The sequence below is a fragment of the Hippichthys cyanospilos genome, chromosome 10 (genome assembly GCF_059441005.1).
Source record: "Hippichthys cyanospilos isolate Australia breed blue-spotted pipefish chromosome 10, RoL_Hcya_1.0, whole genome shotgun sequence".
Taxonomy (NCBI): Eukaryota; Metazoa; Chordata; class Actinopteri; order Syngnathiformes; family Syngnathidae; genus Hippichthys; species Hippichthys cyanospilos.
Genome location: NC_142378.1, coordinates 9,454,023 through 9,467,976, shown reverse-complemented (window position 1 = coordinate 9,467,976; position 13,954 = coordinate 9,454,023). Strand labels below are relative to the sequence as shown.

General features: G+C 37.7%; 1 protein-coding gene across 1 annotated transcript; it reads right to left on the bottom strand.

Moving 5' to 3' along the window:
* Positions 1-473: 473 nt before the first annotated feature.
* Positions 474-12,678, bottom strand: vtg3 (vitellogenin 3, phosvitinless). The gene is made up of 28 exons (XM_088425132.1): positions 12,639-12,678; positions 12,532-12,552; positions 12,294-12,445; positions 11,852-12,103; positions 11,613-11,774; positions 10,172-10,320; positions 9,935-10,088; positions 8,672-8,829; positions 8,060-8,225; positions 7,858-7,983; positions 7,394-7,612; positions 6,970-7,187; positions 6,786-6,883; positions 6,593-6,717; positions 6,418-6,513; positions 6,217-6,336; positions 5,948-6,137; positions 5,752-5,839; positions 5,477-5,662; positions 3,928-4,069; positions 3,685-3,853; positions 3,475-3,597; positions 3,329-3,378; positions 2,226-2,432; positions 1,371-1,516; positions 1,120-1,258; positions 944-1,045; positions 474-851 (listed from the first exon to the last, which is right to left on the bottom strand). Exons 1-27 carry the CDS (start codon positions 12,676-12,678, stop codon positions 956-958), a joined length of 3,786 nt encoding a protein of 1,261 aa, XP_088281258.1. The 3' UTR covers positions 474-851; positions 944-955.
* Between the last annotated feature and the right edge of the window lie 1,276 nt (positions 12,679-13,954).

The window sequence follows — 13,954 nt, the reverse complement described above, 5'->3', positions numbered from 1 at the left end:
ATGTATGTATGTATGTATGTATGTATGTATGTGTGTATGTATGTGTGTGTGTGGGGGGGTTATTATACAGTTGTGAATAAAAACCTGAACGGGTTTTATCATAGCATGCAACACTCATTTACTTTTATTTTGTCTATCTTGTAATTATAGCCAGTTCATGTTTTCCCAAGTATTGGAAACAAGGTTGTATAATATGTAATTATTTTTTTTGTTTTCCCAAAAGGGCACAGCACCCTACTTTAATAGCAAGCAAAGTGACATTGTATTGCAGTATCTGCAAACAGTATTTGTGGATCATCAAAGAGAAAAGGTCATCCAGACCTAGTAAATATCTGTATCTTTTTAGATGAAACCACCCAAAAGTCAGGTTGCCATCTTATCGCTTTTTTTTAAAAGTTTAGAGCACATCAAGGCTAGGGACTATTTGCTCTCCATGGCTGAAAGAAAAAAAAAAAACACACACACACACACCATAGAAACTATTGCAGCTTTAACAAAAGAATTGCACCTTGGTATTATATTTCTCATTTGTACTGCACATCGGTGATGATGGTAGTGTCAAGTTATTGGAAGTATGTGCAATATTTGTCTGAACTTGCTGAACTGAATCAGATTGAAACATAAATTCCTCTGAGATGACAATGAGAGGCTTTTGGACACAGAACTGAAACTTCTCCGGAGACGTTTGTTCAAATATTGACATGCTCTTGAACTAATAAATCAGAACCTTTTACAAGTTATTTCCAAAGCAGTGACATTTGAGAGATTACTGATATGTAATTTGTGATGCTGCCATTCTTCACAGTGGTTAAAATGTTCTCTTCTTTTTTGAATTCTCCTCGTGCTGCTGTCTGCAGGGAAAAAAAATAAAAAAACACACACTTCAACTTGTATTCATGAAACAGCACACACATAACTGTTGCTCACTTGGTATTATACGTACATATCCATTGCTTTAGACTGTTGTGTTTCTAGCGTTGTATTGCATTTCCTGAAGAGTGCCACGTGGCAGAGGAACAGGGATAGATTGGCGGGAGATTGTATACTAATGAAAACACAAAGAAATGTGTTTAATTACTTCAGTTATACATGAGGTGAAAAGGTCATAGAAGTACGCACCTCTGGGAACTGAACCTTCAGGTCGAGGCTGTCTGCTGAGGTGACAACAACTGAAGCAGAAAGTTCCTGCTTTGGATTCGTATCAAACCTCTGGTTGAAGCCAAGAAGAAAAGCTATACCTGGGATGTAGGTCTTTATACTGTGAGGGGTAAAGAGCACCTTTTACGAAAAGTCACTTTGAGAAACAGCATTTAAGAGACACAACATGTTCTTAGAGAAAAAATTTCATTCTCCTTTGCTTGTGTCCTCACCCTCTGAAAAACTCTGTCATGGTTTCTGGAATTCTGGTCCATTGGACTTTGGCCCTCAGCGTTGGTTTGGAACCAGGCTGACGTGCAGTATTGGCACTCACTGACATTTCAAAGGTCTGACATTCAGCTCCCCATCTAAGGTTTGCCTGGACCAAACACGGAGACATCAGCCAAATTTGACACATGACTCTTGGCTGGGGTTGCCACCGTGTCATATGCCAAATACCAACACGAAACACATTATGATGACTTTAACCCTAGTATACTCCTAATTCAAAATCGTACTGACCACTATTCACAACACATAATTCAGTGGTTTTTTTTTTTTTATTATTTTCATTATTCAACACCCTCATTTTTAGATTCATACTTTAATTGTTGACTTTATGAAGAGACACGGATGGGATTTTTTATTATTTACTTACAATGATTTTTCGTTCAAAGCTCTGTATTTTATACAGGTAATAGATTGAACTTCTTGACCTGTTATGTGTAAAAACAATTGAAATTCAATAAATAACATGACCTGTATATATTTAATGGGTATTGTTTTTTTATTTGCAAAATTTACTTATGTAAACTTGAAGGTTTATATTTTACGCTGCGTCAGAAGTTTGCAAAATCCCATACATTCCATGAGAAAATGAATAACCAATGTGTCAGAGAAAATATTCAGTAAGTAACTATTTTTAACTGTATAAAGTTTAAAGTAGCATGATATGGGCAGTATATGCCTTCATGCATTATCAGACAGTGATGATGTGGATGTGAATGTTTATTTCTATGTGTGCCCTATGATTGAGAGTCTCCATTCTACAAATATTTGCAAACGTCGTGTGTTTGAGGTCTACCTACCTTTGCGTCCGCACGGCCATCCAGCACGGTGTCCATACACATTTTCCAGTTGGTATTGTCTCCCACCTGGGACACGATGAGTTGTGTGCTCCTCATGTTAGTCATAGGTGTGTAGTACACAGCTGTTTCATAACCTTCAGGCTTATCATTCCCGCTCACTGCAAGAGCTCTGATGTTGAAAATAGCTTCAGGTGTTGAGTTGAAGACCTGTGGAAACAAAAACAAGAATATTTTTTTGTTTGTTTGGTGTGTTCATCTAAGCAGTAACTATGATCTATAAGGATCAAGTGTCAAATTCAGCTGATTGGGAATCGGAGAAGGACAAATTTATTAGCATTTGCTCATAGCTTAACTGTATCCAGACTTATTGCAAACAGGAGGTACTGTAAATTTCGGCGTTTTGCCCAGTCTTCTGCACTTTCCCATTTTTTTCCCCATAAAAACAAAATCATACAGCTCCACGGTGAACAAGACTGTGGTCGTATCGCCACTGCCAGGCTTTGAATTTTGCCTTTTGTTTTGTTCTTGTCTTGTGTTGTAGGCTTTTCTTGTTTATTGCAAAATGTGACACGAGTTGCTATTATAATTTGCACTCTTAAATAAAGTTGTATCCTTCCTTTAGCCAGTGCCAGAAATAAACAAAAACAAAAAAAAATCTTCTTCTGGCATAATTACAAATGAATTTGAGGACACACTTTTGCGTTTGTAGGTGGAGGCAATTATATTTTGGAACAAACGAGGCTACTGGATGGAGATTTTTTTGCAAACGAAGAGGGGCCAATTGTGCAGGTTGGGATAAATTCAAGATATTCAAGAGTTTTATTGTCATATGCATAGTAGTACCACACAATGAAATTCTTATTCTTGTTCACTTCCCTGCGCAGACTACATTCCATAATCGAGCAAATAATATGTAGGCAATTAAACAAAAACATAATGATAGAGCAATAATGGCAGTAATAATGAACCACTAATAAATGAATAGATTTAAATTGTGAGCATTTTACGGAGTAAATGCACACAACACCTTAAATTCCTAATCATTTAAAGGTGGGACAAATATTTTAGAGCGGATTGTAGATTGTGTTTTTTGTTCACGTTACCTTGCCCGAAGGGCCCATCTCAAGATCAGTTTCGCTTGAATCGGATTCTGATGATGGTTGTACTTTTTGTACGGCTACCTGTAACCAACCAAGTAGCACAATCATGTTATAAGCTGAAAAGTGAAATGGAACCTTAAGCATTCTCGGGTAGTTTGACACCATTGAAAGCTTTCGTAGATTCTCAAGGAGTTCTTGGGTGCTGGTGTGATATTGGCTTGGCCCAGCATTGACCTCAAATCGGATCTTGTCAACCACTTTGTTTGCCTGACCTTGAAGAAGAGAAGTACACTGTTAGAGACATTGGATGATAGTTTTTAGCATCGGATCTTATAATGTTTCTGAGTCTTGAAGTCTACTTGGTACTGCTTTAAGTGCTACATTGCTGAATCCCAGAAGGTAGTACAAGGGGTACTCTTCATGGTAATATGCTCGTCTCAGCTCGGATTCGATGCACAAAACTGCTCCATAAATGTTATTATTGGTGCATATTTTGTCTTTTGGATGCCAATCGTTGGGCTTCTGCATCTGTTTGAAGAGAACCCAATTAGACACCCTCGGGTTACATTTGTAATTGATTCTCCCGATGGAATTGATGTTACCTGTTCTGCAGTTTCAAGATTCACAACTGTCGGTTCCTTTCGGACAATTTCATTGTTAGCGTCCATAGCTTTGGGGATGATGGGGGTCATTTTAGGCAAAGTTGGTGCTTCAATGTTCCTGGAGACTGCATATACGTCAGAGCTGTTGGTCGGAAAAAGAACAGGACAACGTTTATTCTGTATCTATTTTTATGCGCATATTTTCTGTCTAAATCACTCATTTATTGTTTTGTTAGCTGCTTCGGTGCCAAAACTCAAATGATGCGTAAAGCACACCAAGACATAGATGCCACACTGATCCAGGCAACATTGGTGATGGGAGTTATGGGTCTTTTTGTGAGCAAGATCATTTGACTTCACACTGCAAAAATGCTTTTCAGTTTATGCTAATTATGGATTTTATACACTCCATAATTACACTTCTGACATTCGGAAATAATACTACTCAACAACTCAAACTTCTGAAAGGAAATAAAACCGTCTTGAGTGAGCCAATTGAATTACAACCAGCGGCCGCACAGCACGAGAAACATGCCAAAGTGTGTAAACCCATGCACACACATCTTGGCCTGTTGAATGGCCTCCAAACAAACAATTAATCAGTGAGGTAACACAAATTCCCCTGTGCAAGTTATTTAGCTAATTAACTTGTTGTGCTGCTTTGGAACAAATAGATGTTGTTAGATGTGACCGCTGTGCCTCAAAAGCCCATGTGAAAAATATTCTGACTGGCTTCAGTTGGAGCAAAATATATATATATATTTTATAATCTTTTAGGTCTATTGATTGCAATCAATTTTAGTCAAAATATTGCTTTTTTTTAATCATGTTAATCAAAGGTTTACTGTCTAACTTGAAATGCTCCTGTTGTGGGTGTGAGGAAGAAATAAAGATTTAAAAGTGGAAGAGAATGTGAGAGTTGACAGTGCGATTGAATGGTGAATTAAAAAAAAAAAAAAAAAAACACCCAGACACCTTTGATAAAGGTGTTTTCTCTAAGAAGGAGCTTGCATATCAAAGAAGCAGCTTCAGATTTTAGGCTATCCCATAAATGCAAAGCACCCAGCTGCCACAGCTAACTATAGCAACAAAGACACGTTAAAAACTAAACTCAATCACACTGCGTTTGAGCAAGTCTTCGATGGATAGGAGGGCCAATGTTTTATTTTAATGTTATATTCTAATTATTTGGCAACTGACAAAAGAAAACAACACCATTCTTCCTGATGGTCAAAACGAATATAAATTACAACAACTGCATCAGTTGGAGGTCTGTTAAAGAAAATAAATGATTAAAGACACATATGATTGTATATAAGGTTTTTATCATTCACAATAATGTATCGAGAAAAAAATGGAAAAGCACATTTTTGGGTGACAAAGAAATTAATTAGGTTCATCCATTAGACGATTAAAGATCATAATTTATCTCACTTTTTATTATCCTGACAGCACTAGAGTAATTATGGTGTGACAAAGCCAATATTATTATTAGGATGAACTATTTTGTTAAGTACTTTTGGATACTTGACCACTCCCGTAATCTTACCGGACTGCGATGAGTTCAACTTCCTTTTTGCTCAAAGGGAAGTCAAGCTCAAATTTCCTTTCTTTGATGTTAACCCTGGCGGATAACTTCCACGGAATGGAATATTGTATTTTGCTCTTCAACTCAACACCACTGTGGAAAAGCTCTGTGTTGATACCATAGGACAGCCAAACATCCTTTGTGCAACTGTAATGACAAAAGAAGAAGTTTGACTCAAGCAATAAAATGAAATGATATGAAGTTTTCTTATGAAAATGATTGAACATGTTTTTCACCCAACAAAGCCATCGGTCTCCATTGAAAGTTCTGAAGTCAAGAGCTGACCAAAATGGTCATTCAGTGGTGGATTTACTGCAGCTTTTGCTTAAAAAACAACAACAAACAACATGTCAGTATTTGACACTTAAAATGAAGCTTTACGATGAAATTCCAAGATTATTATGGAGCGGGATTTTAAAAAGACGTTGTCACCGTTCGCCGTGATTCCATTAAGAACATGGTAATATTTGCTGATCTCCAGCGGTAGACCAAGAGTGGTAGCTTGGAAGTAGCGAGTCTCAAAGATTAAGAAAGCCTTTGTTCGATGCCATGAAATTCCCTTCTGTAAATTTCCAATGACCTTCCACACAGGGCTGTCTTTGTCTGCTGAAGGACTGACAGCCTGCACACGGAAACGAAATATTTAGTACACACTGCAGTGGGATTATTTTTGGACTGTATATTGTGATTTATGTACTCACATTGATGATATTGCGAATCAAGTCTCTGTTGATATCCGCAAAGAACCATTCTTGTCCAGAAGCACGGGAATAGAAGCTAAAAAGAGGTTTGTCACTGCCTCGAGTTTCCAAGTTTTGAAGCTTAAAAAGTCAAACAATAAGATTTGTCAGAGATGCATCTCATTAATGAATTAAAATTTGAGGTGCTGTCACTCTCCCAACCTGATGATAAATGGCCAGGAAGTCACTGAAATCTCCTTTTAATCCGGTGATGATGGAGCCAAAAATGTCATTGATTCCATCAGCACGTATACCCACCTAAAAAGGGAAACATCTCAGTATCACTCATGGAGGACAGTTGCCTTCAATATGTCAAGGCATTTTTTATACACTTTACCTCCAAAAGCTGAAGGATTCTACCGATAAAATACAGTTTTCCTTTCATCATAATTTCAGTGGGGATGATTTCGGTTGCATTTCTCAGCATGAAGAATTCTGCAGCTGTGCCAAGGAGTAGATCATCTGCATTGGGAAAATAAATAAATCATGTTGCGTCTTCCAAGCGAATACTGTGCTGTATGTGAACCTACCATTAAACCCATCAAAACGCATTGCCTTGCTGAAGCGATAGGTGAGGCGACCAAATTTGGGGGCCAGGATTTTCACTGCTATGTTACAAGCGGTAGACCTTTTGTAGACAACACAAAAAAACATTCTATAATTCTGAGAAGTATCGCAGACTTATGTGCTTGATTTTTCAACCGCGACACCCACAGGTATAGATTGTCGGGAGTTCTGGATCTGGCCATGCTTCTCATATACGAGTATGTGAAACTAACAACATGAAGGTCCTTCTCCTCCTGCAGATGTGCGGCCACAGTGAACACCAGCGCCATCGATGGCTTTGTATCAAACAAGATCATGAAGGCCAACATGCGCAACTCTGCTGGAAGCTCCTTTTGCAGGTAAAGACTCATGGTGATGTCTTGGACCTGAAAAATATATTATCATCACGATAACAAGATTTCATACACCGGGTCTGACGAAATGCTTCGATGACAGAAATAACAACTTTGGCACAACTACATATAAACCTTATTTGATAAGAATTTAACTGGGGAACTTATACTCTAGTAGTATTTATGTATATCTGAAATATTAGAGCTGTGGCATTATCCTCTGTTTTTTGTGTTCTTACATTGTGTGGGTCTCGTGCAGCAATAAGTCTCAAGGACTGGACAGCAGCACTCAGGACACGAGGAGGGAGATCAACTGGGTTGGCAGACACTCCAGGGAGGAATCGCATGATGGTTTTAATGCTGCCTGGATGACCCGCATTGCCCAAAGCTTTCAGAGCCAAAACCATGTCTGCCTCGTTGTTTTTCTTCAGACTGTCCATCGCAAAGTCCAGCAGTGGCTAATGGGAATGAAATATGTGTCTTAGTCAATAGCTGCCCATTTTCTTTCAAACAAAATCACATTTCTTAATAGAATACAGGTTTGAAAGTTTGATTCTGAATAATCTACTTGTATAGGAGTAGACTTAAGGGTGTCTAGGTGATTAGATAGACTAGAAAACAATTTCAAGAAGTGAAAGTACATTATTCAAAATTCCAATGCAATGCAAAATGCTTTTTTTTTTCTTTTTTTTTTTTTTTTTACCTGAACTGCAGACACTGGGCAAGGTGTGTAATAGCTGCAGTGCTTGTACACCAGAGAGCCATAAGAAAGTGCCACAGTATGCCATACAAAAGTGTTAGATCTACTGTAGGGCAGGCTCAGGAAGCCCTGAGAAGAAAAGAAAACAACATTGTCGTAGAAGAAGATTGGAAGGCAATTTTTTGCAAATTTATTTCATTCTCACTTTGGCCAACTCAATCAGCTCAGGAGTAGCCTCAAGATGATTGAAGGCCAACAAAAGCGTTTGGAGGGCCTCAGATACAGTTAGGTCTCTATCTTGGAACCTCATTTGCAGGAATTTAAGGATCCTGGCATCGTTAACTTCCACAATCGTGTCCAAAAACCACCGTCTAATGAGGGCAAATGCAGAGGAAATTAATTAGACATTTCTAATCTTTCAAGCCAAAGATTGTCTTTAAAACTAATTAAATTAAATCATGTTGGAGAGAAAAAGGTCAGGGGTTGCTTTTTAATAAAATATAAAGTGTCAATGGTTATCCTAGTTTTAATGGAGAGCTGCCTTTTAGATTAACCTTTCTTTAATCAAACCCGACATGATAATGCGGCTTTAATCAGACAAAAGTATCAGAGTGAAGACATTTTAAATTGAATGAGGATTAACTATTCATTAATTACTCTTTCTGTTGAAGTGGATTTGATTTTGACACATTGTGAACCATTAAAGCATACTGACAAATCTCTGCCTTGTCATTTTGATGAGGCAAAAAATAGAACAATGTATAATTTACGGGTTCAGTAAGTCTGATTTACGCTGTATGACTTTCAGATACTCCACCTGTGCTCGTCATGTGCGGCAAACTGCTTCCACATAACTTCTAAGCCTTCGTATGGCACCAGTCGCAGGAGTTGATACAACTTCATCACATCCTCAGTTGTTGCGCTGTCAATTTGATAGTTATTGACTTGAGCCAACCGCTTGATCAACTCAGTCGCCTGCAGGGAGAAGAAACATTTAATTATAGAGTATCTTATTTGATTTTCATGAAAAGTACAATCAAATAAAAGTGAAATGAAATGCAGTTAATATATAGTGGGGATGTTAAAACATGTTTAGGTAAGGGTCCTCGTGAGGAAAATCTATTCTCAAAAAGGCCAGACTGGTAAAATAATGGTACAGTAAATAATTTAAAAAAACAATTGGTGTCCTTTGGTGCGCTGGCCTGAAGAACAATTGTATATTTCTGAGGGAAAAAAGGGATAAACAAAATAAAATAACTGCCTTTTCGGTCCCCTATAAACATCCCAATATTGCGATTTACGTAAGCCTTGCAAAGTATTTTTGACCATTATCGGGTCATTTCCTTCCACATCGTACTCACAGTAGTTCAGCCAAGCCATGGCACATTCCTGGTAGTGTGATAACTCAGTCGTCATGCCATGTTGAAATTTCACATGCTGTGTCACCTTCTGGGTGAAATTTTAACTCCCTTATGTAATTTTTTAATACTTACCCTTTGATGTAAAATGCATTTGATGTAAAGATCAAAGTTAAATGGTTAAATTCCACGAAATGAATGGACATTTTATGCTAATTTTTTTGCCATTTATTCATAAAATACTTATTCTGTATAGAGCACAATAAGATGAACTAAGCATAAATAAATCTATCCATCCATCCATCCATCCATTTTCTTTAGCCGCTTAACCTCATGGGAATAAATAAATATACATAACAAAAGACAAATATCCAGCAGAAGGAAAATGCCCCAATCAAAATATGTGGTGGTACAACTTCCTTTCTAGAAGCACATTGAAATGCGAAGAACATTTCAACATAATAAAATGGTGCTGTAGTGTTTCATTTTGGCACCCACATAATGAAATACATGATGTGAGAAGTTGAAAACTCGCGGTGCAGTTCTGATTGGGCCATTGCTTGTAAAAGCAAAGAGAAATTACTTTTTTTGTCTGTTGATTATGGAGCTCGGACTGATAGGTTTGGTCCTACAAGCCATACCACACCCCTGACTAGTGTTTCTACACTCTATTTCCACGGCCGTGCATTTGATTGACTTAAATTTCATATTTGAAACATTACCTTTGATACAGCTTCATCCAAGTTCTGCATGAGGATGGGAATATGTGCTCCTGCATCGACAAACTTGTAAATAATGCTCCCTCTGTCTTCCAGTGGCCCATATGTGCCGGTAACAGCAGGTGTGTTTCTCACATCGAGCAGCACGATTTCTTTCCTACAGGATGGATGATTGAAAGCAGTCAGCATTGCAAGTAAACCTTCGCTGTGAGCAAAATTTAAGATTTAGGCTTTTCTTACGTTGCTTTCATTTTGAAGCTTCCGCCCTTCACATTGAAAGGACTGAAGTGTTGTTGCTCCAAGCCGCGAGCCTTGGAAATGAGGCCTCCCTCAGCTGTTGGTGTGATTGTGTAAACGTATTGCATGGTTGAAACAATAGAATCCCCTCTCTGCAATGGACCACGCATCACAGTTTAGGTTGTTGTAGTGAAACAGTTGCTTGTTCTTTACGTACAGAAATGCGGAGTTGCCACTGCGGATTAACATTTCTTGACTGGCAAACTAGTTTGAGCAAGTTTATAATAAAATACATTTAAGCATAGTAGCAGGCTAAATGTCAAGAAGATGGCGTTCTTCCTCCCATAATGCCAGGGGAAAAGGTTATAAATAGAAAAGAATAAGTGCATGTACTCCCCATATTCGACTGTTGCCAGATAAATTCAGCAACGGGTAACAGCAGATCATTAAGTGAATTCATAAATAAATAAACCTATAATTGCAAACAGATAATAATTAAATTAAACAAACAGATAAGTCAAACCTCTTATTAGTTGTCGCTAAATAGCTGCTAACACTTACGCCATATCCTAAACTTACTTTTATTTTAATTTTTTAGTTGGGGGGTACCCAAATTACTCAAGGAGTTATGTGAATATAACAGAGTGCAGGAAATAAACAAGAGAGGATACTAAATTGGCTTATGCAAAGTCCCCGTTTGCTCGAGTCTAAAATTTAGACTACAGCCCCACTTAAAGCACTGCCAGGGGGGCATTGAATTGCATCTTTTTTTATTTAATGATTGATTTAATGTTTGAATGATTTGGCCAACAATATAGCCACATTTTTGAAAATTTAATTAGGGAACAACAGTTATTGGAAAGTGTTATTATTATTATTTTTTTTTTTTAATATCTGTGTGACATTTTATTTCCTTGATGGGTCTGAATATGTACATGCACAGGCCAATAACCTGTGGCATTTGGGATAAAAATGCTCAAATTTAGTCTACAAGTTTGTTAAGAATGAATTTACGAATATGTTCAATTATATTTGCTAACGCATTCAAACACATTTTCAAATTCATTCAAATGTTTGTAAACATGTTCAAAAATAGCTGCCAATAAAGCTCAAATGAGTTTGCCAACACTTACCAACACTTTTAGGTAATGTAGTAAATAAGTGGAAAAACAGGACTTAGTAGAAAAGATATATATTTTTTGAATGCTTGTTTTCAAACAATCATTGGCTAATCCAAACCTGCCAGTTGATTTACACAATAAAATTTATGCTATAACTCTTCGATGTGATCTTTTTGTGTGTGTTCAGTTTAATGTTACTTTATTTCTCATATCATATTCATAAAATGTAATTAGACATGTCTTTACCCTCCAGTTTCCAAACGTGATTCCTCTCTGTGCGATTTATGATGAAACGGTCTTTCAGTCATGTGACTCATACAGACCTTTTTGGAAATATCGTCAAGCACAGCTGTGGCCATTCCTCTGTAGCGCTCTGCCTTCTGCCTACAGTTAGCGACATCCACAACCTGAGTGATGGTCATGTCCTTTGTTTCCTTGTTTTCGTCAATGGCGTAATTACTCTGACACATGCCGTGAATGTCAACCTAACAATGAAATCATTTTCAGTAACACTTCATGAGACTAACGGGCATTGAATACAGAAGCGATTATGTATTCTCACCTCCTCAAGTTCGTAGAATCTCTGTGTGGTCTTGACTGTGATGTGGAAGAAGCTGAGGATGCCTCTAACGATGTTGACAACGGTGTCGGATACCTCAGCTGAGGCGTGGATGTTGCCCACATGCCCACCAGCAAAGTCAAACATGAAGGGTTTGACAAGCTGGGTGCCGATGCGCTGAGCGACTTTAGGGGCTGCAATGAAGCGGCTCTTCCCCGGGAAGCCGTTAAACTCCTCAAAGGCCAAATCTGAAATCTTTCATCCAGAGTAGATAATAACATAATACTGTTATGAGACTTGTGACAGCTTTAAACTCATTGTAACATCATAACAATTGTGCTTATTAACCCATACACACACACATATATAAATATATATATATATATATATATATATATATATATATATATATATATATATATATATATATATATGCCATGCCTACCTGAAGAAGGAAGCTCTGCGCAGACACACCAAGAATCTTGAGCTTGCATGTTAGTTTGGCCCCCGATTCGGCCAGGTTTGGCACACCCAGTCCAAAATTGACCAGTCCCTCATACCGATATTCGTAGGTTTTCTTAGGGTTCAGACTGAACTCTGGAATGAGTTTTCAGAAATACAAATGAAAAAAAATGGTAACACAATACGACAAGAAAATGACGCCAGTATGCTGAAATACTCACCGTAACGGTCGCTTTGACATGCTGCAAAGAATAGAATGTTGAGGCAATGTTAGAAAGAGGATCTCTTTGAAATGGGATTATTATTATTTGCATTTACAACCACTTACTGGCCAGTGCCACAAGGCAGCAGAGGATGAGCCGTCTCATGGTCATCGTGGGTGCAAGCAAATTTTCCGATCACTCCTTTAAATAGCTGAGTGTGTTTGATTAGAGAACCCGGTTGTGCTGACCCTTTTGAGCAGGCCAAATGCTAGTCAACAGCGACATAAAGTCAACACCGACTTGGCCACAACACACTGACATTGTCACAATGACATGACAAAGGCAGGTAATCTTTAACAGCTGCATTTGGAAGATATATCCAAACAACATACAAACTGTCCTACAGAGTGACACCAGTTAGGGTGTTAATTATGTTTGTGTCACTGCACATTGAGAGCTGGTTTGATTATTGTCATGTTTTCACAAGGCAATGTCTTGTTCATTCGCTTCACGTTTATCATAAAAACTATTCACAGGAAAGTTTTGAATATTTGGCTTTCGGGTAAAATTTCACAATAACCCTAAAATGTACTACAACTTTTACAGCTGAACTTAATTTGACATCTAAACTTTGGAATGGTCATGTCCTTTTCTGAAACTTTTCAGCACTTTGCACAATTTGCTGTTTTCTAACAAGGGCTGGATGGGAAGTCATCATCTTAAAATGCCATGGCACCGAACAGAGAAAGGCTATAATAGGTCTTCACAGCCCTGTTGAAATTGTGCAATGAAAAATGAAGACAAATACAAAACATTTGACTCATTCATTCCCGAAATTTTTTATTTATTTATTAATTTTTTAATTGTCCAAACTATCAATCCCAGATACATTTTTTTCTCTCATTTTTTAATTCAGCCAGTCCTTCAAAATAAACTTTACTTATGATACAAATAACATGTGACAGGAAGGGCATTGCTATGTTTTTATTTTGAAGCTATTTTCCAGAAGATGGTCACACCAACACTAAACCAGTTTGATCATCTTTGGTGAGCAGCCTCCATTGTGATGACACAGTTCTGGTCTGAAATCAATTATGTTCACACATAGTTGCTTGGAAATCACATTCAAGATGTCAATTTAGCGCCCTAAAAAACAACAACAATCAAGTGAGGACTGATTTTCTTTTTTTGTCAGTTGACACTCTTTTTTTTTTATTGTCTTGATTAACGTTCATTCCTCCTCTTTCAAGCACACCCTTTCCCCTTTAACATATGTATCCATATGTCCTCCTTTTTTTAATATAAGCAGCATGCGGGAAAGGAAGGCTTTCAGTCAGTCAAGAGGAGCGCTCGTGTGTGTCACTCAGCAATATTTACAGATTTTGGAACTAGATGCACACATGACAGCGCATCAAAAGAGATCTTGTTGATAAATTAAGAC